This window comes from Nelusetta ayraudi, unplaced genomic scaffold (genome assembly GCF_046127955.1).
Source record: "Nelusetta ayraudi isolate G7.1 ecotype Tasmania unplaced genomic scaffold, CSIRO-AGI_Nayr_v1 ptg000003l, whole genome shotgun sequence".
Lineage (NCBI taxonomy): Eukaryota > Metazoa > Chordata > Actinopteri > Tetraodontiformes > Monacanthidae > Nelusetta > Nelusetta ayraudi.
The window spans coordinates 2,387,750-2,415,237 of NW_027466053.1; the positions used below are offsets into that span (position 1 = coordinate 2,387,750).

Genomic DNA, 27,488 nt, shown 5'->3' on the forward strand with positions numbered 1-27,488 from the left:
TCTTCATCTCCTCCTCCGCTCTCAGCCTCTTCCTTCACCGCCACAGAGACTCCGTCCGTCCGACCTGCACCTGCGCTGCCGATTCGACCTCGCGCCGACCGAGATGAGGTACGAAAAACATCAGTCCCACCACAGCAGCCGTGCCCCTCCTCGGCTCCTCGCGCATTACTTTCGTAACTCATGAGCCCGTTTCCACCTTCAGCGCAGAACTTTGTCTTGTTGTGCGTCGCCGGACGTGTGTGTGTGTGTGTGTGTGTGTGTGTGTGTGTGTGTGTGTGTGTGTGTGTGTGTGTGATAGGTATAGTTCAGTGCAGAAATTGAAATTTCAGAATAAGTTCAATTGAATATTTTACAGGAAAAAAATCAGGAAGAGTTGAATACAAACTTAACAAAATGAATACCTCTTTAGCCAGCACCTCCCAGGCGTTTGTTTGGTAATATATATGTATATATATATATGTGTGTATATATATATATGTGTGTATATATATATATAGATATATATATCCCATTGTTATATAAATTGTTGAAAAAATGTTTAAAAATTACATTAGTGTTTATTGATATATTTTTGTATATGATTAATATTTGTAATATTTGTAAATAATTGATATTTGCCATCGGTGAACTCAGAGCAAGAGGACTAAACAGCATTAACAAACCAAGAAAAAAGAAAAGTGAAAAACAGAGAAACACAGAAAACTGTGAATCTGCCTCCACAGGGACAAATGTATACATCTTTCCTTTTTTTCTTTCCTTCAAACAATTTATTGAACCACTCTTTCTGTCTTCAGAACAGTTTCTGAGATGCGTTGTGATCTGGATTTCCCATTTCAAATCTCATATCTGCGGCAGGTGCGTTGCTAATTTTTCACAGTTAAAAAGTATAGAATCGGCAGCGTAGGTCTCCGCTGTTCTCCTGCCACCTTCTTCCCCGTAAGCTCTTAATACTCGCAGCAGTTGCAGCTAATCAGCTTGTAGCGAGTGCACTGTGGCACATGTCTAAACACCTGGCATGGTAAGACGTTTGACGCCTCTCATGGTTTTGAACCCCCCCCCCCCCCCAAGACCCCTCTCCACACGCCCCCTGGAGGGCTGAGCGCTCTCTAAAAAACCGCCGCTGTCGACTCCACGTCCCTCTTGCTCGAGTCTTGTTCCCCGCCGCCTTAAAGGGCACCGTCACCTCCAACCTCCTGTCAGACTGTGTATGTCAGGATGGGAGGCTGCTCTGGTCCTCCTGGAGACGGCGTGAGTCATTCGAGGTGGCGTGATGTGGGGCTGGAGGTGGGGGGGATGATTGAGGAGTCTGGCCAGGAGAAGGATGGCAGCAAGTCTTTTTTTTTTTTTCGTGAGAAAGAGGTTGTCGGGGGTTGTAGTTGGGGTGGAGGTTCTGCATGGCCCCTGTGGGGGGGGGTCAACGGCGATGTCGGCCTAATGCAAGGATGGCTTAACAAGAGGTTCCAGCATGGCATTCTGGGATGTGAAAGGTGGCCGAGTGAAGTGGGAGGGGGGATTCTCTTTGGCTTTGTGGTTGCGTGTGTGAATGACGCAGCGGGACGCATCGTTATATGACAGACTTACAATTAGCCTGCCATCTGATGTTTGGGACGGTTTGTCTGCAGTTTAGGAGGTGTTTGGGTGCACGTGTGGAAAACGTCTGATTAAAATCATCAATAAAAAGTGGAAGGTAAATGCAAAATAATCTCTGTTTAATTCTCCAATTTTTCTGCAGTTTGGATTAGTCCCATTCAATTTGTGTATTTTCAAGTAAGGGTTTTCGTATTGTGTTTTTTCTACAAACTTTTTTTTTTACAACTGCCAATATGGCAAAAAAAAAAAGAAATCTGTTTTGTGTATGTTCATTGGAGGTAAGTTAATACAGCACCAAAATAGATCAAACTAGTTAGCCAAAGTTTGCCATTCCAGTGTGCAGTTGAACAATTTTAAAATTGACCAAACTGTTACTAAATGGTAGGTAACAGACGCAAAATTTATTACCAAGTTTGCAATAGTTTTAGCAACAAACGTTAGCGTATGTATGAGTGTCAAAAAACAGCACTTGTTGATGCTAACTCAGGTAGTTACGGTAAGCTAAACACTAAACTGGTTTGTGGTTGCAAAGCGTGCGACCACAAGGCTAGCACATTACTTTTCTGAATCAAAGTAGATTTAGTTTTAATAGCTTCCAACAGAAACAAAAAAAACAGTGAACCCTTATTGACACCAAGTTATGTTTACATCGGAACAATCAGCATTTTTTTTCTTCTTTTAAATCTTAAACAGAATTCCTCATAGGTCTCTCGTTGGAAAGAAACCATCTGTATGTCTGCCCCGCTAGCACCAGCGTCACTCTCTGTGTTCAGGGGACAGACGTGCCAAAAGGCTCACAAAGCCGGTGTGGTCCTTGAAGAATGTGCTTCACCCTCCCCTCCACTCTTTTTCCAGCCTCAAACGACCTTTTCTGGCAACCCAGGCCGGTCAAACATCCTCTCCCTTGGCCCGCGCCGCCTTTTCCCTCAAGGTGAAGTCATTGACTATTCAGCCACTTGTGATGCCTGTCGCTGCGCTTGTGATGTTGCCCGGGATGTGTCCTTTGCCTCGATAAAAACAAAAACCAAGACGAAAAAAGCCCCCCCGAAGCTTTTTCCTTCCTCTTGCACCGGAGAGCGTTTCTGAAAGAGGCAGCCGGGTCGGACGCACTGTTGATCACCATGACATGGCTGTTGGATGCCGACAGCGGAAGAATTGTCTTGTAGATGTGGAAGACTTGCAGCGACCATCCTGGGAAAAAGATAGTTTAAAAAAAAAAAAAAAAAAAAGATGGTTCCCAACGTTTTGAGGGTTTCCTGGTGTGATTTTGGAGTTTTTCAACCTCCATCCGTCCTTACTGTGACACTATAAGAAGTAAAGTAAACAAGTGGAGGCGTCGACGCCTCTTGCTGTTGACTTCAGGCCTCTCTTGTCCTGTTCTCTGTGTCGCTCGCTGTCTTTGGATGAATTTCAAGTGACCCAGTTCCAAAGGCTCCCAACCACAATCGACGAGATCACTCAAGGTGACACCGGAACTTTTCCTAACAAAATAAACAGGAAAAGAAAATCCATGGGAATCTTTTGTTTTGACTTCCTAGTTAAATACAACGTTTTTGTGCCCATCTAAAACTGCCATTTGCGCACGAGGGGCTCATCTGTTTGCATGTCGGGCGCCTTTATGTCATATTCAGATCTCCTGCACTCAGACGGCCTGTCAGACTCGAGACGAATGATTAAAACTGCCAGATTAATCTCCCATGGAGTCTGTCATCAAAGCATCATTTTAAAGTGACACAGACAATTTTAATCATTTGAAACACGCACACACGCACGCACCCACGCACACACGCGTGAGCATACACACGCATGCACCCACGCACACACGCGTGAGCATACACGCGCACACACACACACACACACACACACACACACACACACACTCACACACCGAGTCCGATTATTTATTAATCCTGCTTTGATTAGAAACGTGTCTCCGCTGGGACCGACTGACACGTCAAACTTTCATTTCCGTCTCGGTTTTCCGTTCACTTTCAGTTAATGTTCACGTGAAATAATTGACTTTTCTACCTGGATTCGCACACCGGGGGCTCTTCCTGTCGCCTCTCCGCAGGACGTCTCGTGAAAAAAAAAAGAAAAAAAAGTGCTAAATTGAAACATTAAAATCTCGCGATTAGTCTGCTGCAGGTTTGCTGCCAGTCACTTCCGTTCGTTCAGGTGGCAGCTCTCACCCTGGTTTTGAAGGAGTTGTTGCTGACTGATTGTTTTTATTATTATTATTATTATTGTTATTTTGGTCTTGTCACTTTGTTGCCTGAGCAAACTGTCAAAATTGGTGTTTTGTTGCCGACCTACAAAGAGACTTGACAACAGACAAGACTCCTCTGATGATTTATTCACTTCTCGTTGCCTCCACAGAGATGCTGATTGGCACATAGGATGTGAAACGAAGACTGCAGATAAGATGTAGAGGGACACAGGCTGCACATTGAGGCAGTTTGTAAAAAACAAAAACATTTTTTGTGGGGTGATGATATGATGTGATGTGATGTGATATGATGTAACATCATTCCTGACATCAACTAAACTTTATTTAAAACCCAGCGGGTTCATCTTGGGCTGCTCTAAATCTTTTTTTTTGGCATTCATTTGTAAAAAATGAAAAAAAAAAAAAAAAATTCTTTGCTTGCTTTAAAGCCTCCTGAACCGTAAGAAAGAGTGAAAGAAAACTGAAACAGAAAACACGTTCCGAAGCAGAAAACCCAACGCAGGGAAAACAGATCAGGGGCAGACCAGGATAGAAAGGTGGTCGAACTGGTGATGATGTGATGATGTTGGTGCTGAAGGTTCAGTCTGACCCTCCAGCGAGTTCGCTGGGAATCAGAATTCAGGTCACACTCTGCAGCTCCTGGAGTCTGGCACACAGCGGCTAAAGAGCTGATCACACACATACATACACAAGCTCTCGACGCGCACACAGAAATACACAGACTTCAGGAAATCAAAAGCTATTTTATGGGGTAGGCAGCACTGACAGCTAAACTGCTTAAGATTGATGTGATTTCTCCCTGCGTGAGACCATCCTGATCAAACTGGCTCCAAATGACATCATCGGCCCTGAACAGAAGGGGTTTTGTCTGTGGGTGTGTATGTGTGGGTGTGTGTGTGTGTGTGTGTTTGCATGTATCACTGAAGGCCGCTGAAGGACAAAACCTTTCAAATAGTCGCCTGACCTCCCTGTTTTTTCTGTCTGCGACCCCACAGGCAGGATCTGCGTCTTCTCCCTCTGCTGCTGGGCGCCATCTGTCTGCCTGTCCTGCTGACGTCCTCTGCCGCCTTCCACCAGCCAGGTACATGCACACACCCTAACGCCTTGCCAAGCCGTCGCTCGCTGCGGCACCACCATCATCCTGCTTCAATAACTCCATTAAATCACAAGTGACCTTATTGTTCTTTGGTGCGTTTCCTTTTTACATCACTGGGTGTCAAAAGCTTAAGGTCAACCAAGAGTCGGAGTTGCAGTGACAGAGAAGGATTATAAAATGTGTGAAAACTGCAAACTCAGGAATGATTTTCTCTCACTATTTCAATCTAGTGATCTCCACTGTTGACAATGAAAAACAGCAACAATCATGATTGGACTCATTTTGTCATAAGCTCAGCTATTATTCAAGTAACAACAAACGTTACACCAGGCAGAACATTGCGGCTTCATGGCCTGGACAGCATTTTAAGGCACGTGACATCGCCCCTTGTTTGCATTCTTCTCCTGATTGCATTCATTCATGTTAATTCTCTCTTCGTCCCTGTCTGTAGCCGCCCCTCGTCCTACAGTCACTGTGTTAGTAAAAAACAAATAGCAGCAAACACATGCTGCTCATTGCTAATGATAGCGTGACCTGCTAGACCAGGAAAGCAAAACAGTGTGGCAGAAACACCCGGAGCGCCACCCTCTGGCTCTTATATCCTGCACAGCTACCCTGGAAGATTTGCAGGGAGACGGTTTGTTTCAGTGCACATTGCAGTGCGAAATGGCTCCATCTAGTGATGAAATGTTAACACTTAGTGCTGCTTTTACGTGTTTCTGTGGCTGCAAAGGGCTGCAAATATGATGTTTTCTGGGTTTAAGAACTAATAGAAAAAAAATGCGTATTTCAGTAAACACATGAAATTTTAAAACACAGTCTCTTGGCTCGGAAATGACTGGCAGTTTGTTTCCAGTGTTTCATAAATATTTGTTAAATATTTAATTTATTCCCAATTCACTTTGTTTTTTCCGCATCAGGTCGTTTTGAATTTTAAACCTGCAACTTGTTGCACTTGCCTTCATGTTATTTGTGAGTTTGGTATGCAGAGCGCCACTTCCAACCGCTTCCTCCTGCTCCTGTCATAGCGCTAAGCTAAACAAAGCTAAGCTAAGCTGATTAACTAGCTCCTGGCCTTGGCTGCGTTACAAAACAAACACTTCCGATGTAACGGCAGGAGCCCGTTTCTCAAAAAAAAATGTCAATTGTTACTTTAAAGATTGCCTCTCCTCAGATGACACCAAGCTACTCCATGTCACTGTCGCCCCCCCGCTGGCGGCCGCTGTGCTGGGCGGAGCCCTGACGCTTCCCTGCCTGGTGTCGCTGGCCCACCCGCCACCTTCGCCGTCCACCAACGGCCGCCACGGCGTGCTCTCACTGCCGCGGGTTAAGTGGAGCGTCCTGGACGACGGGCAGGAGATGGAGATCCTCGTAGCCAAGGGGGACAAAGTGCGAGTGAGCGAAGCCTACCGTGAGCGAGCCTCACTGCTCCACTATGCTCACTCCCCCGCTGACCTCACGCTGCACCTGGAGAGCCTGAGGCAGAACGACACCGGCTTCTACCGCTGCGAGGTGCAGCAGGGACTGGAGGATGCCGACGACGTGGTTCACGTCCAGGTCAAAGGTGAGATGATGCTGCTGCCGACTGCCCCAGATCCTATTTTCATTTCTTTATTTGTCTATTCTGGAGTCCAGTAGAGGAGGCTCATATCATTGCTTATCCTAAAAAAATATATATACATAATTTAGCCCTCTGTTTGCAGCCTCCTGTTAAAAATAAATTCCTTGTTGCGCTTTCCACATGTTTGGAAGGAGACAAGACAGTATCACCACTCTATGGATTGGCAGAGCTATCAGAGCCCTCTTTGACATCACAGTGGGCTAATTTTTTTTTCAGAATTGTGTCTTTTAGCAAACAGTTACTGAAACGTGGTGCAAGCAGAAGAAAGGCGGACTTACTTAACGACCGCACCTTCAGGGAATTTTCAACATGGACCTTTTACCCAAACTTGGACCTCACCCACAACTGATGAACTTCTTTCTGCTTTGCGATTCCTCAGGCGTGGTGTTCCACTATCGTGATGCGTCCAGTCGTTATGCCTTCACCTTTGATCAGGCCAGGGAGGCCTGCAGTGAGGTTGGGGCCCAGATTGCCTCTCCGGAGCAGCTCCTGGCTGCGTACCACAGTGGCTATGAGCAGTGCGACGCCGGATGGCTCTCGGACGGCTCGGTGAGGTGAGCAGCATTGTCACTGAACACCAGGTCGAGGCAGTCTCTGACCACCATAGCACTTAAAAAAATTCTCCTTCCAAAGGTATCCCATCCAGATGCCAAGGGAGGGCTGTTTCGGAGACATGGACGGGATGCCTGGTGTCAGGAACTATGGTCTGCTGGAGCCAGATGAGCTGTACGATGTCTACTGTTACAAGGAGAACATATATGGTGAACTAACAGCCAACCTTTTTTCTTTGCAACCTTTATGAAGTATTTACTTTTCATATGTACAATCTCCATTTTTCACCTGCTCCCTTTTTGTGTGAAGGTGAGGTATTCCATGGCTCTGCCCCTGAGCGATTCACCTTTTGGGAGGCCAAGGCCTACTGTCTGAGTCATGGTGCTGAGCTGGCCACCACCGCTCAGCTGTACGTGGCCTGGAGCGATGGGTTGAACCACTGCAGTCCAGGGTGGCTGGCGGACGGGAGTGTGCGCTACCCCATCGTCACCCCGCGGGAACGCTGTGGAGGCGGCGACCCTGGGGTCAGAACAGTGTACCGGTACAGCAACCAGACGGGCTTCCCAGAGATGGACACCAAGCACGATGTCTACTGCTTCAGAAGTAAGACTTCACCTGCGGTCCAGTCGGTGGCCGGACAGCAATACCTTCAGAAAATCTTCATACAAATATGATACAAGCTCCTGTACACAGCATTTGTCAGCAAGTCACAAAGTCTTAAGTCAAAGACTCTGAATCTTCCAGGGGTCATTGTTTATTCCCTAGGAATTATGGGTTTTTATGGGACTGGGACTGAGTTTTTTTTGGTACTGTACCTTTCCTCTCCTTCTAGGAGACAATGGCCCCTACACGGAATCCCCTCTGGACTTCCTAGCCACTGAAGTGGAGGACATTGGTCAGGACATTGTCTTCCTCCCCAGTGCAGTGGAGGAGGAGTTCAGCATAAGTGAAGTTATGGCCAAGGGTGGTGAGGATCTTCTGCATGCCCAGACGGCCACTCCGGTCAAGCAGGGACCTGTGGAGGCTCAGTCGCCAGCACTGGGTCGTGACCAGGTGGTGCCGCTGGTGGAAGACCTCCCACCGTCAGCCACTCCTTCATCTCAGACTTTCAAACACTCGTCCACAGTGGACACAGTTGAGCTCATAGAGCAGGTCAGCTACCCTGAGTCTTATCAGCCGGCGCCTGAGGAAAACCTTCACATTGATCATGAAGAGTCCCACGTGCTTCCAACATCCTCTTTCCAAGAAACTGCTGCTGAAGAGTCTGTGGCATCTTTAACTGTTCCACCGACAACCGATGGAACAACTTTAGCCACTGCAGAGACATCAGGCTATCACCCTTCAGCGTCGGAAAGCCTGTTCATTTGGGGTCCAAATGCAACTGAAGACGACCAACTCTTCAGCTCCTCGGTGGTTCCTCAGGAGGGCGATCTCCCCGTTGTCCAAGAGGACCACACCACCCCGGTCATCCCCTCAGAGCCCACCACTGAGCCCAAGCTTGTACACTCATCCACCTCTCAGCACGTCATGGCACAGGCTGAAGGAGGAGACAGCAGTGGTACTGATGAGGACACGTCGGCGCTGACCGTTTTCACTGACAACGAGGAGCCTGGTATTCACTCCACCGCCCTGGCACAAACTGTTCACCACAGCCTAAACCCGGAAGACTCTGGAGACAAGGGTGAGGATCGTGATGCAGAGAGCTCAACGACTGAGAGTGTGGATGGCGAGGAGCAGTCTCCTTCCATTGAGAAACTTGTCCCCACTGCAGCAGATCCAAGTGCAGTAGGTAAGTGAAAAAAATGATCTTATGATAAAGGATTTTTATTTTCTTATTTATTTTTTCTATCCCACACTCTGACCAAAAACCTTTCAAGATGCCCAAAATACACCATGTTTAGCCCTCTGTTTACAGCCTCCTGATAAACATAATGTTTGTTGGATCTTCCAATGTGTCCTGAAGGGGACAGAAACAAGGAGGTCTCAGAGGGCAGAGCTAACACCTGGCTGGGGGTGTGTGCTCAGTAACTTTGGCAAAGTGCCACAGGGGGTACTTTGTGACATCACAAAAGTCTGATTTCCATATCTGTGTGTTTTCACAGACAGGTGAGGTGAAGGATGGACTTTGGCTCATGTGACCCTCTAGTTGGAATGTTTACATGTGTAAACTGAGTTTTTTGTCTTTGCTCATAGCCAGTCGTTAATTTTGAATCTTATTTTGACAGGCACTGAGGAGCACCTCGGTGCATCCACAGAGACATACACCCTTGTGTCTCACCACGGCGATGATGATGACCAATCCAGTCACTCTCCTGAAGCGCAGGGGGAAGAGTTAGATAAGCCGGATGAGTACAGCGGAAACATTCCTCCTGCAGAGGTCGCTGCTGTGTCTGAGGAGTTGGGCTCCAGCGTGGACACCCCCGTTGTGGACGGCGACGCAGTGACCTTGCTGACCCTAACGTTCGTGTCGGTAACCCCGCCCACTCCCTCCCTGGAGGCGGAGCTCAGCTCCTCTGAGATCATAACCTTGGTGCCCGACGCCGGCGCTTCAACTGCGACTCTGGAGGACCACCGGGAGGTGGAGTCAATTCTCAGCATCACGCACAGCGAGAAGAACCAAAGGGAGCGCGACGCCGGCGAGGGATCGGGTGGATCTTCTGGGGAGAGTGAGGAGGAGGCCACCAGCGTGATTATCTCAGCAGCAGACCATCCTGAGGACCAGGACGTGACAACCACACTGATCCCTCATCAGACCCTCACAGTGGACTGGGAGCCAGAGTCTTCCTCGCCCTCCTCCTCAACCTTCTCCTCTTCTCCCTCCGCTTCTCTCTCATCCTCCCCTTACACCTTCTCCCCCTCTTTGGCATCGCGGGGGTCTCACCCCGATGACGAGTCCAGCGCCGAGCCTCCCGCCACAGAGGAATCTGACCACGTCTCTGAAGAGAAGCATGTGGAGATCACCACCAGGAGCATCCGCAGCTGTGAGTTGGGAAGGAATGTCAGAAAACTTTTTTCTATTTCACTTTAACTCATCTTATGTTTTTTTTTAATCTAAAGAAAATCGTAAAAAGATCATAATGTTCCATTGACAACCTTTGACCTTTTGACTAACGACAGATGAGGAATCGGACGGAGGCGAGGTTGGGCCAAGCGCAGATGAACCGTCGGCTAAAGTTTGCACCTGGAGCCCTGCAGAGGAACGGCAGCAGGAGGAGGTGGAGGAAGTGGAAACATCCAGCTTCACCACTACCGGTGGTCACGTGAACCTCGCTGCTCCGACGGCGCAGCATCCAGGAGGCGGCGAGGAGGAGATGGTCATGGCTGCGGCCGAGGTGTCTGCTGCTGTCCAGGTTGCAGGTCATCATATCAAACTTCGATAGAAATCATGCAAAGGAAAAAAATACAGTGTCTCCTTCTATGTCCTTTTTTAAATATATTGCTTAAACATTCGCAAATGCTCTGTCGTCACCTGATAAATATGTACGTACATAAATGATCTTTATGTAACTGCAGATTTGTGCATGGAGAACCCATGTTTGAATGGAGGAACTTGCCTGGATGGGGGACCAACACGTTGCGCCTGCCTACCTGGTTATGAAGGAGACTTGTGTCAGACAGGTGCAGCTTTTTCTTTGTTTTCCTTGTAAAACACAAGCACGATATTACAGCCTCATCATCATGCTCTCTGCTCTCAGACCAGGAGATGTGCGAACCCGGCTGGGAGAAGTTTCAGAGCTTCTGCTACCGTCACTTCAGCAAGAGGCAGAGCTGGGAGGCAGCGGAGCAGCATTGCCGCATGTGTGGAGGACACCTGCTGTCTGTCATGACCCCTGAGGAGCAGGACCACATCAATGGTAGAGCAGCAACCTGACCAACATCATTGTCAAGACCACCACCACCACCATCAACATTACCACCACCACCACCACCACCATCATCATCATCATCATCATCATCACTACCACCAGAATTGCCTCTGCCATATGAGACCTTACTTAAAAAAAATTTTTGGGGATCTAAAATAGAATCCTGCACCAGGAATGAAAAGTTCACTTTTCTTTCAACAGACTTCAACTTCTTTAACATTCCTGCATTTCAGAACCCTGAACGTGTGTCTCGTCTCCAAGGCGAGGCCTCTCGGGAAGAACCTGATCAGACATGACACCGACCCTTTGTGTCGACCTCTCTTGCATAAAATAGCATAACACAAAATGTCACAGTTTACACATCCACATTGGTATTTTGTCTGGCGATGAAATCCAGATCTGGCATACCTGTTGCAGGGTGTGGGATGTTTCCATGATTTCGGTGGTTACCGACCAAAGACTTCAAGTCGACCTTTTGACTTGCACCCATTTTTCTTACTTCCTTTCATTTTCTTGTTTTTTTTTTCACTCTGAGACAAATACAGGGAATACCAGTGGATCGGACTGAACGACAGAACCATCGAGGGCGACTTCCGCTGGTCCGATGGGAACCCTCTGGTGAGTATAAACCAACTCCTGTAGTGAAGTAGACATTTTAAAGTCTCCCTCGTTGTTGTTTTTAACTCCCTACCATTTTTGTAATTTTTTAACTGTCAGCTGTATGAGAACTGGTATAAAGGACAGCCCGACAGCTACTTCCTTTCTGGCGAGGACTGTGCTGTGATGGTGTGGCACGACAGTGGCCGCTGGAGAGACGTGCCCTGCAACTACCATCTGTCCTACACCTGCAAAAAGGGCATCTGTCAGTTTACGTTATCCCCAAGCAAAAATCAACACTTTCTCGGTTCTCATCTGAAATACTGAAAAAAAAAAAAAATAAATATATATTTTTGGTTTTTCATCACGCAGCGTCGTGCGGCCCAGCTCCTGCTGTCCCCAATGCCAAGTTGTTTGGGAAGAAGCGGCAGCGCTACGAGACCAACACCAAGCTGCGCTATTATTGCCTTGAGGGATTCGCGCAGAAACTGGACCCGGTGATCAGGTGTCTGCCAGGCGGCCAATGGGAGCAGCCCCAGGTCACCTGCAGGCCGGGTAAGCTCTCTAATTAACTGGCAGACTAAACACTCAACAAACAACCTGAACTCAGGTTTTAATCGCAGGTTTTGTTTTACTCCTTCCAGTCCAAAGGACGGACGACGCCTCAGTCACAGCGCTTCCAAAACACCTGCAGGGGGCGAGCGCGGTGGAGACGAGCACGCAGAAAGCTGCTTCGCTTTCAGGGACATTCAGCGGAGCGTCTGACGCACCTCCCATTTAAGCCGTTGTATTTCCACATCTGTTCCGCTTCCCCCCCCTGTGAAATAATTTAAAAGTGTACAAACAAAATTCTTCACGGTAGCTTCACCACTCACAGTCTGAAGAAAATGTGCATTTTAGGAAGTAACGTCTTGGTCATTATTTTTATTTTATTTTTTTGAAGTCCAGTTTTTAAACTCAAAATATCTTTTTGATGGTTTGTGAAATATTATAGACATTGTATGATCTTCTTTTAGAGGGGATACTTTGGACAATTGGACAACCATTTACAGAATGCAGCAAATCATTTTTTGAATATAAAATAGTTTTTTTTTTTTTTACTCTTGCAGTATGACTTCATCTATTTTTTTGCATCCAATTAAACATCAAGTACACACTAGTTTAATAGATTTAACACATTTATTTCCAGACTAATTACAGCAAAGCGTTCACATCTGTTTCCTGATCTCCTTTGGCTGAATAGCTGAACTTTGTTCTTTGGCAGATCAGCACAGGTAAATGAACCCCAGCAGCCATCATTTTATTGATTGTGTTGATTGATTCAGATTGAAGAGGCTCCAGCAGCCCCTGTACACTGTTAAACTTGCACTAATGAATAGTTGATGTTTTAAGCTAAAATTGATTTTATGGGAGGGAAAGATGGGGTAAAATAAAGTGTCCATCTCTAAGCATTCTCATTTTTCTTTTTTATTAGGAGTTTTATTTTCAATTATTATTTCGTTTTTTTTTGTCACCTGACATTTACGCTTTCCTCTCTCTCCGTCCTTTTTGCTCCTCAAGGCCTTGCTTTTTCCTGACAAGCTGTAGTCTTCTGCCTCACCACGAGAGATCGCCAAAGTAAAAACGAGCATCAGCTCCGTTTTCTCTAAATCCAGAGTTTATAGGAAGAAAAATATGACTCTCCAACCTTGATTCAAAATTTGACATTTTATTATTATTTTTCATTTAAAAGCTGTGTTAAAGTCAATTCAATATCAATCAGTGTCACTGTATCATTAGTGAACTCATCTCCATCTAGACTCTAGATTTAGAGAGATTTGATGGGTAATTATTAATTCTGTCAAACTGTTTTGAAGGAGTCCAGGATGTAGGATATTCAGAATATTCACACATCAGAATATACTTGCAAGATCACTGATGTTCGGTTCAGTTTGTATTAAATAACAATAATACATTTTGTGTAAAGGCACCTTTAGACCACATTTCAAAAGATCACAGACAGTGACCTTCTGTTTCCTGTTCATGATTTTACTTCTGTCCATCTTTGTGTATTACTGGCGGTAGCAGTAGGCGCCGTAGAGAGACGCGCTCTTGTCGGGGAAGCCGAAGGAGCGCACGCCGGCCTCCGCGATGCCTCCACAGCGCTCCCTGGGGGCACTGATGGGGAAGCGGACGCTGCCGTCGCTCAGCCAGCCGCCGTCACACTGGTCGTACTTCTGGAAGCGCCAGGCAGCATAGAGCTGGCCGACCAGTGCCAGCCGGGCTCCTTGGCGTTCGCAGGTGTCCGCCGCCTGCCGGAAGCTGAATGACCCAGAGACGTAGAAGACGTAGCCTGCGAGGGAGGAAATCATTTGACTTCATCACCTAAAACATCCATAGACATCTCGCCATCCTCCAATGAAAAGCGTTACAGTGTATACGATGATCTTAGGCAACGATCTTGCCAACTTTCAGAGATTCAAATAAGGGACACCTGTTGGCCGTGCGGCAAACTCCCAATTTCAGGTCTAAATTGAATGTGTCAAAGACCCAAAGTGTGCAGTTATGGTTAGGATATAGATAGAGAAACAGATTATCATTCAATATTTTGTTTTCTCAAAATATGCAAAATAACAGTTGATCAGCTGTTAATTATATTCTGTTTTATTATGAATAAAAATTAGTCAATACATCTACTTGCATCATTATATGATTTAGTTTATCTTATTGTAAAAATATCATGGTGTATCAGTGTTGGGATACTTAATTACATTGAACATTTAGCAGTAAGAAATTGAAAAAAACAAACAAACAAACAAACTAAAACTTTTCTCTATCCCTTCCAACTTATAGTTTATGGCGTGACAGGTTTTACAGCATACAAAATATGCTGTTAAATTTTCAAATCATAAACTTGACCTTATTTCAGACCATTTTACAAAGCATACAGGCTTCTCAGGTCAGTCAGATCACAGTGCCCCCTAGGGGTTGTGGGGGAAAAAAACAGAATCGCTTGGGCCAGTCGTTTAGGCGTCTGCTTTATTTTTTTTGCGCGAGCCGCGAGCGATCCGCGTCAATTGGACAAGGAAGTCGCTTAAAGAAACACGAGAAAAGGGTGTCACAAACAAACAGGGAAAGAGGGAGAAAGAGGCAGAGATGAGTTGTTGTCAAGTCAGGATGGACGATGTGAAATTGATCTTGGAAGTGGAGAAGTAGAGGGAGTAACAGCAGCTGAGTGTGAACCAGGAAGGCTGCGGCTCGTGCGCGATTTTTGTAGGCGCGGTGTTTCCGCGGCCAGTGTCAACTTGGCGTTAAAGAAAAACAAGCGCCTCCGCGGACAAGACAAGACAAACGTTTATAAGAAAGGGCTTGGAGTTAACATGCCTCGTGCAATTTGCAAACTTTGCAATACTAAAGTAAAGTAATTTAGGAATACTTCAAATCCCCGCGCTCACTTGAACAGACACCGCCCAAAGTTGAATCGAAAGTTGAGTCGTTTTTTAAAAATCGATTTTGAATCGAATTGTGACCCCAAGAATCGATTTTGTTATACCTCATACCTACCTATATCTTTTTTGATAAAGACTTTTACTGCCATGCTCAAGCACGTACTACACTGGATTTGCGGTTCCAGTACTTAAACTTGCTTGAACTTGAATCTTTGCACGTTTCACTGGGCTCAATTTATTATTTATTTATCAATTTATTATTATTATTATTATTATTATTATTATTATTATTATTATTATTATTATTATTATATATTTTTTGCAACATTACAATCGGTTGGTAAGTTTTGTCTTTCGGCTTGTCTGGGCTGAGGAGGCTCTTCATCAATCTGTAAGTCGCTGGACCTACCACACTTATCAATATGGCTCTTTGCCTGCCCCCCTCATCAATTCCGTTTGCTACGAAAAACTGCTCCAAGATTTCGCAATACTCTTCCCACGTCTGGAATTTTTCATCAAACGCTGTTAACGTGCCTATGGTGGCCATCCCATCCTCGTCGCCAAAAGATGTTATACCTTGTCTGAAGAATCACGCCGTGTTTTTTTTTTTTTTGATAAAGACTTTTACAGCCAGACTCAAGCACGTACCACACTTGAGTCGCATAACATTTTACAACCCCCAACAACATCCAGGGCAACAAGGGTGCGCTCAACATCAGCCCAAGTTCCTAAGACAGACCGTTTCTGCCCTCTGCTGGCTTAGTTGGGTGCATGCACAGTTGTCAATGTTAAAGTCACTATATCACAGATTTTGAATCGAATCGCCCTAGTGCCCACTACTAGTACCCACTCTTCTGGTTTAAATTCACATTAGGATACCACTACTAGCCTAAGCATCAAAATCAACATGCTTATTTGGCATACCAGGTTAGCCTCTGGAGTTGCTTGACAAACACGGAACTGTGTCAGGTTTTCACGAGCAGCATGCTGCTTAACGTCATTTACTCCTCCGTGATTAATTGAAAATAGTCAGTGGCAGACAGTACAATGTGCTTTTCTTTGGCTGACGAGGAGGAAGGTTGTGGTTTGACCTCTTCTCTCTCACTTTCTCTTTCTGACTCGGAGGATGTAGATTTTTGTTTGTTAGCAGCAGCATCCATTTTTGTTTTTTGTATAGTTGTGCACTGGAGGAGCACAGCGGTGAATGGTTGGTTGCTAAGATACGATACGATCATAGTGATTGGCTCTGCTGCTTGCATGCCTATGAAGAGTAGAGTACTGACCAATGAACTGAACCCAGCGCTTTCCAGATGTGGCAAGGCGCAGAGGGCCCGGGCGGGCTTCGAACCCCAGACTCCCGGGTAATAGCTATGCGCGCTTAACCATTCGGCCAAAGGGACATCCCCTTGGCCAAGTAGCCAGGACGCATGATCAATTGGAGGCATAGTGACAGGACTGCCACTGCCACATCTCTCCCCCTCTTTTTTACAAGCACGTCCTCGTGCTCCGCACAGGCTGCCACACAAATGAGGAATCCATGGACCCACCCGTAGTGCTACATGGATCCTGCTGACAACGGCAGAATGGCAAGGCGCAGAGGGCCCGGGCGGGCTTCGAACCCCAGACTCCCAGGTAATAGCCATGCGCACTTAACCATTCGGCCAAAGGGAAATCCCATAACGAACTGTCAGTCTTCCACGACCCCAAAATACCAAACAAAGTGCGTCCCGTATCAGTTCATCACGGGACAGGTTTTTTAGTTGCCAAATATGGCACAATCGCGTATTTTACGGGAGGGTTGGCAACCCTATCTAGACCACAGACGGAAATCAAATGAGGTTTTGTAATTTCCCCTTAAAAAACGGGACAAATTGTGTCCCGGGAGAGATTTTATTTTTCCCGGAACAGGTGGTGAAAAAAGAGAACAATTCTGGGAAAAACGGGGCGGGTGGCAACCCTACCTGCAACTAGTCACTCGTAGTGACAAAGATGTTCTCACACACCTGATTCAAGAAAAACAATGTTTTCTGTGAGGAAATATCTGTTTTCATCCCAGTGTCTCCAATACCCCGCCTAGAGAAGGTGAACGCGTGTTTTCCCGCTCTGCTGCCACCTACCGGCCGTTTGCGAGGTGAAGCAGAAAGCGTCGAAGCGATCTTGCTTCTTGTCTTTTGCTCCGTAGCTGCGGATGCCGGAGAGCAGCCCCACCCCGCAGGCAGGCCGCGGCTGGATGATGGGATAGTGGACAGTGCCGTCGCGGAGCCACCCGGCGTTGCACCAGTCCAGGCCCTCCGTCCAGGCTGCAGGAGGGCAAAGTTTTATTTATAACAAGAAGAATTCTATAGTGTCGGACATTTTATTTTCTCTTTTGTGAAGGAAAATTTGCATTTGGTATTTGGTAGTCATTTGCATTTAGAAAAAAAAAACCCCAAAAAAACACAGAACATTCTCAAATATCATTTTTATATATTATCCAAATACGAATACGAGGCTCATCGATACGAGCTCAGTGGTTTCTTGTCGTTTGTTTTAAAGTAGAAGTGTACAGCAGCAGCAGCAGCAGCAGCAGCAGCAGCAGCAGTAGCAGCGACAACAGCAGCACGTTGGATATGATTGGCCTGTGGAATGCAGGTACCTCTGTACAGTTGGCTGAAGGATGCTAAGGTGCTGTCCTGCTGGGCACAGGACTCCTTTGCCTCGTGGAAGGTGAAACTGTAGCGTCCGTTTTCACTCTGGTATGGAAACACAACACCTGCACCAAACAGAAACCTGTCTCAATAAAGTTGTTGTCCTTTTTTTTTTTATTGTATTATTGTTATTATCATTATTATTATTATTGTTATTATTATTATTATTATTACTACTACTACTACTACTACTACTACTACTACTACTACTACTACTAATAATACATTGGTAATATAATACATAATAGAGTAATTAATAAAATGAATACCATTAATGATATTATAAAATAATATATTAATTGATATTTTATATCTACTATTGAATGTCAACATTTAAAGATCGTTTTAAACAGATAAAAACAATCAAGCGTCCTATCTTGTGCCCCGCTGACCTTCCACCCACAGCGAGACCACCACGCTCTCGTCCTCAATGCCGTGCACCAGCTGGCAGCGGTACATCCCATCGTCCTGCAGCTGCAGGTGGCTCAGCTGCAGCGAGGCGTCCATCATGTGAGCCCGGCGCAGTGAGGCCCTCCTGCCCAGGGGGCCGTAGGGTTTGCAGCCCTTCTCATTGGACACCAGGATGACGTTCTCCGGGCCGACCCGCTCCGGCTCCAGTTTAGACCACTTGACTCGGTACTGGCTGGGTTTGGCCCTCAGGACGCATGGCAGCGTGATGTTCTGGCCCCGGCGGCCTGTGACTTCGGCGTACACTGGAGGCTCGAGCAGGTACTTGAGATTCAGGGCTGCTGCAGCTGAGACAGAGAATTTTCTTTTTTTTAAATTACCTGTTCACAAAATCTGTCAGGTTTATTTGACTTTATTTCATTTACTCGTCTTGTAGTGAGAAAATGTGGACTGGTGGTCATGAGACATCATCGCTCTCTAACCCTTCCTGCACCTGTCACAGCTCCAACCCAGACTGTAGCTCTGTCTCCTCTTTCTCTGAAGATGCTGAATGTCCCATTCATATTCTGACTAAACATGTTTCGGACTAGAATGTTCCAAGACGGATCTGGGAGTATTTACACTTACATTTTCAGAGTTTTTCAACGTCTTGCAAAAGTTTTAGTTTTTCTCTTTGCAAACAAATGAAATTGTTCTTGAAGAATTTTGTTTTTGCTTTTGAAAAAATGCATCTGAAACCTGAAAAAAAAATGAAGTTTACTCTCTTACAATTGGAATTTTCCCTTAGATCAGCAGTAGAAAACTAAACCGAGGCAGCGGAATGTGACTGAAGCTCTCCGGACAGCTGTACCTGCTCTCTCTGGGATGTAGACGGCTGAAGACCAGGTGATCCAGCCGAACAGAAGAATCAGTGCGAGGTTCTCCATCTTCTCCAGAGTCAACAAAACAAACTCCTCGTCATCAACCTCTCGGACGACTCGCTAGTGACGACGACCACCTCCAGCCAGTTTCTCATAGTTGGACAAACAATCCCAGGACTGAAGTCCGAGCCTCAAGAAAACCAGGAGAAGCTGCGAAGCCGAACAGGCGCAGCAGGTGTTTGCTCATCCTTCAAAGTCTTCAAAGGCTTCAAAGTGCCTTTCTTCCAAGTTAATTTTTGTTTTTGCATGAGTGAAACCCGCTCTTCATCCTTTTCAGGTTGCTTTGTCTGAGTATCTGACTGGCCGCTTGTCGTCCCCCACTTCATCTCGCTGTGTGACTCCCTTCCCTCCTCCCCCGACCCACCGCCACCTCCCCACTGCGGTCATACGGTCCAGTCCTGGTCGTCCTCTCTGCTCCTGATGTCCTTGATGACCATTAACAAGATCCGAATAAAAGCCTTGTCTCCATTCGACTCCATGTTTTTCTTCAATATCAGCAACAAAAACAACCTAAAAATCAAGTTCAGCTGGTCTATCAGGTGTTGTACTGTAAAGTCATCATGGAGGTGTTTCAACTGTAGAAAAAGACAACACTACAGTCTGCAGAAGCACCATTACCAAATTAACTACTTTGTTTTTTCATATTATTTCTTTGTTGGGCAGCTGGAGATTTACAGTAACTTCCAGGAGAATACCTTGACCAGAGGAGCTCTAATAAACACATGATCATCAGTCACCAGTGCAGTCAGAAGTAGAGCAGTGATCACTGCAGACCATCATCAGGTGCAAATGAAGGAAGACACATCACATTTAACCATGGTTATTTAAAGACTTTTCCATTTCTATTTTTCCTTGTTTGGTGGATTCCCAGCAGCATTTCACATCCAAGTATTTGATGCTGATAGTTTCGTTTTTTAATTGATACAGGCCACAGCGTGAAGCTCTGACGACGAGCCGCCCTTTGAACAGCAGCCGTTCCCAGAGAGATGCTGCCAAAGCTTCTCTGCAGCACATTCAGCCGCCTTTGTTGCTGCCAACAGGAAACTCCCCACACACACACACACACACACACACACACACACACACACCACCCCGACTGGGAATACAAGGGCCTCATTGTGACAGCGTTGCTCACAGAGCAGTGACAGCGGGCGGCAGTCACGTCGACACCATGCCATGTGGACGCCGGAGCAGATAATGAGATTCTTCCGTCTGTTGTTTTTTCCCCCTGCATATTGTTGTTGTGTCTCCATTGTGCGTCACCATCAATGGGACTCTTTCTGGCACTGCAATTAGTATTCAGCTGAACACCTCGAGGTGGAAACATCTATCTATCTATCTATCTATCTATCTATCTATCTGACTTGAATCACATGACTGTGGTAGAAGACTAATGAGTCTGGATTGAGAGCAACTTGCTGCCGTCCCCGCCTTGACCAATCAGGTTGCGGCGATGCCCTGATTGAACAGAGGCGGGGCCAGCTAGCCGTAGCTCTTGCTCTCCTCTAAATTGGGAACTGAGTTTGTCTTCCAAAAACAATAAAACCCTCTCTTTATCCTTCTTGTTTCACTTCTGGCTCAGTCCTTAAAGATTCTGAAAACAGTTCCAGGGGATTTCTTCACTTCTGACATCAGAATTCACAGAAGAGGTTTTCAGTGCGATCAAAATGTTGTGCCAGGTGTTTCTTGCAAATCCTTCCAATCTTTTCCTTGTGTTCGCCGTTTTATTTCCTCTAAACTAACTTTTCCTTTGATCACTTTGTTGTCCTCTGCTGTTTGGAGACTGTGAACTTTGAAACTTGCACCTTTCTTTAAAGGGTTTTAATGGGAAACACAAAAATAATCTGCTTATCTTTGTGCAGGACACAACAACTCTGCTGTCTGTCACCATCGCCGTTCGTGCCCCGACTTGAGTGACTGCGCGGCTCTGAGCAACTCCGACTGATGATGTTTTTGTTCCTGACCGAAGCGACTTCCTGTCACTCATCGTGGCTCCACCCCCCTGCAGCTGTCAGGAAGTGAGTGCAGCTTGCAGGTGAACCCTGTCCCAAGCCCTGCGGCGGCGCCTCAACTTTCACCAACCCTTGAGACGACTCCTGTGGGGGAAAAACATTGAATGAGCTGCAGTCGCTGTTGTTTCAGGTGAGAGAACCTGAACCAGGAGTGATTCTTCAGCTTCTGCGCTGAAGATGTCGGGAAGCTGATAGCGGCGCCGCTCGGCTTGGCCCTGTATCAGTTTGCAGCAGCGCAGCAGTGCGTGACTCTGACGAAAGGTGTGACAAGCAGCAGTGGTCAAACACTTGACATTTTAGATTTTCTGAATTCCTGCAGACGCAGAGTGACGTGCCTTGAGGGTCCTGACAGACCTTCTGCAGGACCGTGCAGGTGCTCTCTGAATGCCTCCATCACCGGGCCGCAGGTTCATAGGTGATCCTTGACCCATGTCGAAGGAAGAACGGCTTCAGTTGAGCGGCGATGGTGCTGCAGCTCACCGTAGTGCCTCTTTATCTTTCACTTTGTGAAGGGTTGATTTTGATGAGGGGTTTAAATGAGCGGCTGCAAATATTTTTTAGTCACGTGGCCATTGTGCAGGGGAGAGACAGCAGCCAAACTGGTTCACGTCACCTTATCAGCGTTCCATCAGTATCACCTGACAGGGGAGTTTGTTGCATCAGCGCTCGTAAAAGTCTTTTTTCAACTACACGCACTGTTGGCCTGTGTGACTGATTTTCTTGTTAGAAATCCTGCAAGTTGGAGGACCAATACTTGGATGTTGTGGTCTGACTGATCTGACCTGAAACCCTCGTAGAAAAAAAAAAAAAATCCTCTCCTGATGTACAAAAAGCAGCAGGTTTAACCCTCTGTTTACAGCCCCCAACTAAAAGCAATGCTTTACTGGACCTTCCACATGTTTGGATGGAGACAGGACGGAGACCCTGATGATTGTTAGAAAACACTGCTGAAGTGCATTTTTCTGGATATGGGACCTTTATAAACACAAAAAATAACAATAAACATACCTGTATGCTATTAAGTAATGAAGGAATCGTCCATTTCAATGACATGCCTCCATCGCCGCCAAAGTCTCCTCAAACATTTCATCAATGGTCGATGGCAGAAGACCCAAGTGCCCTGAAGTTCCTTGCGAAGGCACAAACGAAGGAGTGCAGATAAATGGAAACACTCGCAATGAGTCGTTGACCTGTTGACCCTGGACTCGGTGCAACCCGGTGACCGGCATGAGGTTGCTCAGCCTCGACCGGTTCGGCCACTTCGGCCGTCCCACGTGACGCCTCCGTGCAGGTGTGATATCCATCTGAGAATGGTAACACAACATTCCCAACCTCCTCTCAGTGACACAGTGGCCCTGAGCTGCCGCGCAAACCGACACAAAAAAACAACAACCCGACAACCGACACTGTGCTGCACCCCCACAAGTCTGGAAAAGTACGTTGGTTCACCCCACGGACGAGCCGACTTGCTCGGACAGATGCAAACATTCCCCCTTCTGAAGTGAATGTACGGGGGCCCCTGAGAAATTCCTCTGTGCACCCCCTTCCTCCAACTTCAATGCACATTATCTTGATCTTGTCTAACAGGCAGGTTGGGTCTCGCCTCTATCACCGCTCATCTTCGAGCCTTCATGCTGCTACTACTGGCGCCCTGCGATGGAGGAGATTGTGTTATCGGCGGGGCCCCAGGAGCCAGTCAGCTGCACTGATGGAGCGACAAGGAAGAGGTTTGGCCACCAGGCCTGGTGACAAAGTTGTGCAAGATTCTGTGACTGTTGATTCAGTTGGGGTGGTGTTGGGGATTTTAAGTCAGCTTCTTCTTGTTAGGAAAAGTTCTTCATTAGTTTCTCTGGAAAATATGTCTTACATGACTTAGAGTGGACATGGACAGCTTTTATACCTCCCAGTCAGCAGGTGGTGCACTACCTTGTTATTTGCTGCACCGTGTCAAAACAGGAATATTTCCGGGTGATAATAGTGATCATTTGTACTGTGAATTTAAGAAAAACAACAAGCTTTCTGACCTGCATCACTGCAGAAAGATATTTAGCTCGTTATAAAATGTGTCTGCTGAAAAAATGTAATCCTGGGCTGAATGCTGAAATTCTGAAAACCTTGAAATCCCCTCTGCGTCTTTCGAGGAATTTTGTGGGTATGAAACCATCAGAAACATTTGCTGTCTTTGCATTGCTGGCTGTGCTCCCCTGAAGTAAAATCCACTGTCTTCAATGACCAACAGTGTTAAAGGCTTCCAGATCATCAAAGCCACACAAAGCAAAGCTCTAAAAAAAAAATTGTGTAAAAATGTAACTGACTGGATCTTAACCTGTCAACCATCTGGTAAGAAACCTCGTGACTCCAGCATATTGGCTGTTTCAATGTTAAAGTTCAATCCAGCTGATTCCTATCCTTCTCATCTTTTCTTGGGATTTAGTGTTGACTGCCCAAATCACTGCTGGGTATCACAACAGTTTAGAGAGTCTAAGTGAATATTTTGTGAGTATTTCATGGTGAAAAGATTTTTTTCTGGCTAATTAACCTTCCAGGACAACAAACAAAAACATGCTAACAGAGCACGGCTGCTAAGAGTTATGTAACTGCTGGGTGTGTTATTCCCTGGAAAGATGGGTCCCAAGCCTGCCAAAGTCAGTGCAAGTCGGCACAAATGATGCAACATTTGCAACAACAAATAGATTTTGATAAATGTTTTTTCTGCACGTTGGGGTGCCAGAAGCGACACCTGCAACCTTGAACACTGCAGGATCCTGTGTCAGATAGCGGCCTAATCCAGCCCCACGTTAACAGTGAAAGTACTTTAACTGTGAATAATCCATTCTGAGTAAGCAGCTTAAGTGCAAGAGTTTCTGATTTTTAGCAGAGATATCTGGATTTGTTGCAGCGGCAGATCAACTTTAAAAGCTTCGAAGAGGGAAGTCACATTTCATTCAGAGCGGCGTGAAGCTTCGGGCTACAAGTTTGGATCCAGTCCTTTACATAAGTTCAATCTGATGCCAGAAAAACTGTGAATTTTGAGTACTGAGAAGAAACAGCCAACACATAATTCTTTCCGTCCCGGTTGGACTGGAAAAAAGTGAAGAAATTCTCAGGCTTTATCTTGAATCTGAGCCGAGTGTCAGTGTGACAGTGGCACAAACGCAGGGAACTCTCGACATTTCTCAGTAATCAGCTGCAATCACAACCTGTATACTCACTGATTTAATAACATTTATTTTATGAGTTTGACAAAAGTGCAGCAAAAAGGTGCAAATCAAACAGCCCTCCCCACAGTTTACATGCACACAAGCTTGAATAGGAGGTGTTTATTGTTAATTAACTATTAAAATAATTGTCTTATAAGAATTACAAGATATCATAATAATTCCTATTATAATATAATCGGAATAATAATTCAAACGCCGATGTACAGTGTCACAAATGGTACACGTGTGCTTGCAGATCTGCATTTTCAAACGATACCGTCGTTATGACGACGTTATCACATGTTCATACGCGCTAACTTTTCTCTAAGGGGCCGTTTACACGGAGACGGATTATTTTGTTCAGTCTTCAGTTTTAAGCTTTTGTCTTTTGTTGTTGTTTTTTTTTAGTATTTTGCTTTATTCTTGAGATGGATTTTTTTTTCAAAAACGCTCTCAAACAAAAAAGAAACGCTTTACACAAAGCTGTCTTCAAAAAGATTTGAGTCTAAATGAAAACTGAAGACGATGTAGTACCTATGCTCGGCCTGGTGTGAAGTTTACTTCTTGAAGGCGGAAGAAGAAGAAGAACACCTGAAGCACTCCGTGTTTAAAGAGGCACACATCCACATCCAGGATGGAGGAAGATGCCGGCGGGTATGCACGCAGCGACTTTGTGCTCTCTGTTTAGGTGCTCTTGTGTGTTTGTTGTTCTTGTGTGTTTGTCGTTTGTTAGTCACCATAATCCCTAACCCCAAGGGCACCATCAGCTCCAGCTCCAGTGACTATAGACCCATTGTTCTAATCTCAATAGTTGCTAAATGTTTTGAGAGACTAATGCTACATCACATTAAAGATTGTCTCCCCCCAGCTTTGACCCTCATCAGTTTGCCTTCAAGGAAAACGGGTCCACTGCAGATGCCATCTCCACCGCTCTCCACACCGCCCTGTGCCATCTGGAATGCCCTGGGCCATCAGTAAGGATGTTATTTATCAATTACAGCTCAGCTTTTAACACTATCATGCCTGACATCCTTGTAGAGAAACTGGCTGCCCTGGACTTCCCCTCTGCCACCTGTGCCTGGATCCAAAACTTCCGCACAGACCGCCCACAGTCGGTGTGCCAGTGCTCATCCATCCTGAGGCTCAGCACCGGTTCCCCTCTGGGCTGCGTTGTTGAGCCCTCTCCTGTACAACATCTACACCCACGACTGCACTCCTCCTTCATACTAGCAACACCATAATTAAATTTGCTGATGAAATTAAAGAGATGGTCTTGGACTTCAGAAGGCACTAAACGGACTTCCCCCCCTCCACATTAAAGGGGACTGTGTGACGAGGGTCTGCACTTCTAAGTTTCTGGGGACCCACATCTCCCATGACCTTACTTACATGGTCAACCAACACCTCTGCACTGGTCAAGAAGGCCCAGCAACGCCTCCACTTCCTTAGAGTCCTGAAATGGAACAAGCTAGAAAGGAACCTGCTTGTGACCTTCTACCGATCCACAGTTGAGAGCGGTGTGCTGGTGTACGCCATCGCAGTGTGGTACGCCGGTTGCACTGTGGCCGACAGGAAGCAGCTGCAGAGGGTGGTAAAAACTGCAGAGGGTATAACTGGCTGCCCACTATCATCCCTAAACGAGACTGCCAGCTCCCGGTGCCTCTCCAGAGCAAAATCCATCATGACAGACCACTTCCACCCGAACCAGTGCATATCCAGTGACTTCAGGCAGACGCTTCAGATGCATCAAAACCAGAACGGAAAGACACAGGAACAGCTTCTTTCCATGGGCTGTCAGGACACTTTTACATACTCCCAACCTTCTTCTCAGTCACTTTGAAAATTTGTGTATGAAAATGTTTATGTGGTATGTATTTCTTTATGACATGTGTTCTCCTATAATGTGTAGCACTTTATTTTATTTTAAGCACCTACAGCTGTAGCTTTTAAATTTCGTTGTCCAGGCAACTGTACAATGACAATAAATGTCTATCTTATCTTATCTTATCTTATCTTAAGCAGCAGCTCACTAACAGCATGAGCACCACTAAGAACAGAGAGCCAGACCGCTCGTGAAAAGACGGTGTGGACACACGACAGGTGAACTTCTGCTTCGAGTTACTTTAGAACACAAAGCCTTAAAAGGTCCACGTAAGGCTGACTGGGAGTCGTGCCAGGAAAAGTTTGCAAATTATTTTGTCATTTCGGTTTTCTGCCTCAATATCCCAGTCCACTGACCCAAAAGAAAATCAATAAAAAGTCAAACAGGAGGTTTGCAAATCGTTTATGTTGTGTTTATTTTCACTTTGCACACAATCAATGATCAATCCACAAGCACCATGTGTCACTGTCCACTATTGTTAGCGGTTTGTTGTAGTGGAGGTGAAATGGGAAGGCTGCGGGCTGATCAGTAGTAGCAGTAACAGGTCGGTTTTCTAAAGTACGTCCGGGCCACCGGGCCAGTTATATTGTCAACCCCAGCTTCGGTCTTACGTTAATAGTGTCCGAGTGTTAAGAGTGTCCGATCTACGTCACATGACGAGGGGAAAAAATTCTGGAGGAAAATAAAAATAAAGATGTTTTTTTTTTGTTGGTCAGATCCAAAACCCTCATTAATTAATTTGCAGCTTTGCCGTCGACACACTTCATCTGAGAAAAACATCCCCCGCTGGTTACCCAGTAGTTTTTTCTCTGCAGACACTCTTGGACTCCTCCCCCTTCTACCCTCCCCCCCGCCATACCCAACCTCTTTCTCCCCCTTAAATTTTTTGCCAAAACTACTGGACAGAATTTTATCTCTTGTTGATTTATTGACTTCAAAGCTCGTCGGTTACTGCAGTGAACAGAAAAAGGTCAGAGGTCGCAGCGCTGAGCCGCCGAGGCCCCTCTGAACAGACAGGTACAGCCGAGCTGTGATGAGCAGCCGTTGGTGGACTTCAGCCCGAGGGGTGCAGGCAGGGGGCGGGGATTGTTGGTTTTAGGTGGGAGTCTGTAAGTGTAACCGCCGAGACGAAGTGATGAATATCGATGGAGTTTCACTTGACGAGACGAGACGAAACTTGCTGGCACGTATGGAGACCTCCTGTCCCCCCCAGAAAAAAGTCTTCATTCCTCTTGTGTGACATGAACAAATGAGTTTGTTTGGAAAACCAGAGAAGCTCAAGTTTGAGTCAGTTTATGTGACCAGTCATATGACCTCCTGAAGCCAACATCCAGAGTCGTGATGTTGTGACGAATGATACATTTTCCAACTTGGCTCCAAAATTCAGATGTGCTTTTTCTGT

General features: G+C 46.0%; 2 protein-coding genes across 4 annotated transcripts in view; one reads left to right on the top strand and one right to left on the bottom strand.

Annotated features, from left to right (window-relative positions):
• On the top strand, positions 1-13,001 carry bcan (brevican). 2 transcript variants are annotated; one of them, XM_076029070.1, is made up of 15 exons: positions 1-108; positions 4,813-4,898; positions 6,073-6,477; positions 6,914-7,088; positions 7,168-7,295; positions 7,396-7,689; positions 7,919-8,875; positions 9,312-10,067; positions 10,204-10,443; positions 10,600-10,704; positions 10,782-10,940; positions 11,488-11,570; positions 11,670-11,814; positions 11,922-12,104; positions 12,194-13,001. In XM_076029070.1, the coding sequence occupies exons 1-15, from the start codon at positions 104-106 to the stop codon at positions 12,328-12,330; spliced, it is 3,858 nt and encodes a 1,285-aa protein (XP_075885185.1). In that variant the 5' UTR covers positions 1-103; the 3' UTR covers positions 12,331-13,001. The 2 variants fall into 2 exon arrangements, with proteins under 2 accessions (XP_075885185.1, XP_075885193.1); XM_076029078.1 differs by having other exon boundaries at positions 6,088-6,477.
• hapln2 (hyaluronan and proteoglycan link protein 2) overlaps positions 12,524-27,488 on the bottom strand; it is a 16,071-nt gene continuing 1,106 nt past the window's right edge. The window contains exons 1-5 of one of the 2 annotated variants that reach the window (XM_076029104.1): positions 18,923-19,353; positions 18,057-18,419; positions 17,613-17,729; positions 17,095-17,277; positions 12,524-13,881 (exon numbers count right to left, since the gene is read on the bottom strand). In XM_076029104.1, the coding sequence (XP_075885219.1) occupies positions 13,601-13,881; positions 17,095-17,277; positions 17,613-17,729; positions 18,057-18,419; positions 18,923-18,998 (1,020 nt within the window). In that variant the 5' untranslated portion in view covers positions 18,999-19,353 and the 3' untranslated portion in view covers positions 12,524-13,600. Of the gene's footprint in view, positions 13,882-17,094; positions 17,278-17,612; positions 17,730-18,056; positions 18,420-18,922; positions 19,354-27,488 lie in introns of those variants that run through there. The other variant, XM_076029113.1, reaches the window with a different exon arrangement.

What these genes read in the sequence shown, in the direction of transcription:
- bcan (XM_076029070.1), top strand. An exon ending in TTACAAGGAGAACATATATG is followed by an intron (nt 7,296 to 7,395) that starts GTGAACTAACAG and finishes TTTTGTGTGAAG; the next exon opens with GTGAGGTATTCCATGGCTCT. An exon ending in AGCAGATCCAAGTGCAGTAG is followed by an intron (nt 8,876 to 9,311) that starts GTAAGTGAAAAA and finishes TTATTTTGACAG; the next exon opens with GCACTGAGGAGCACCTCGGT.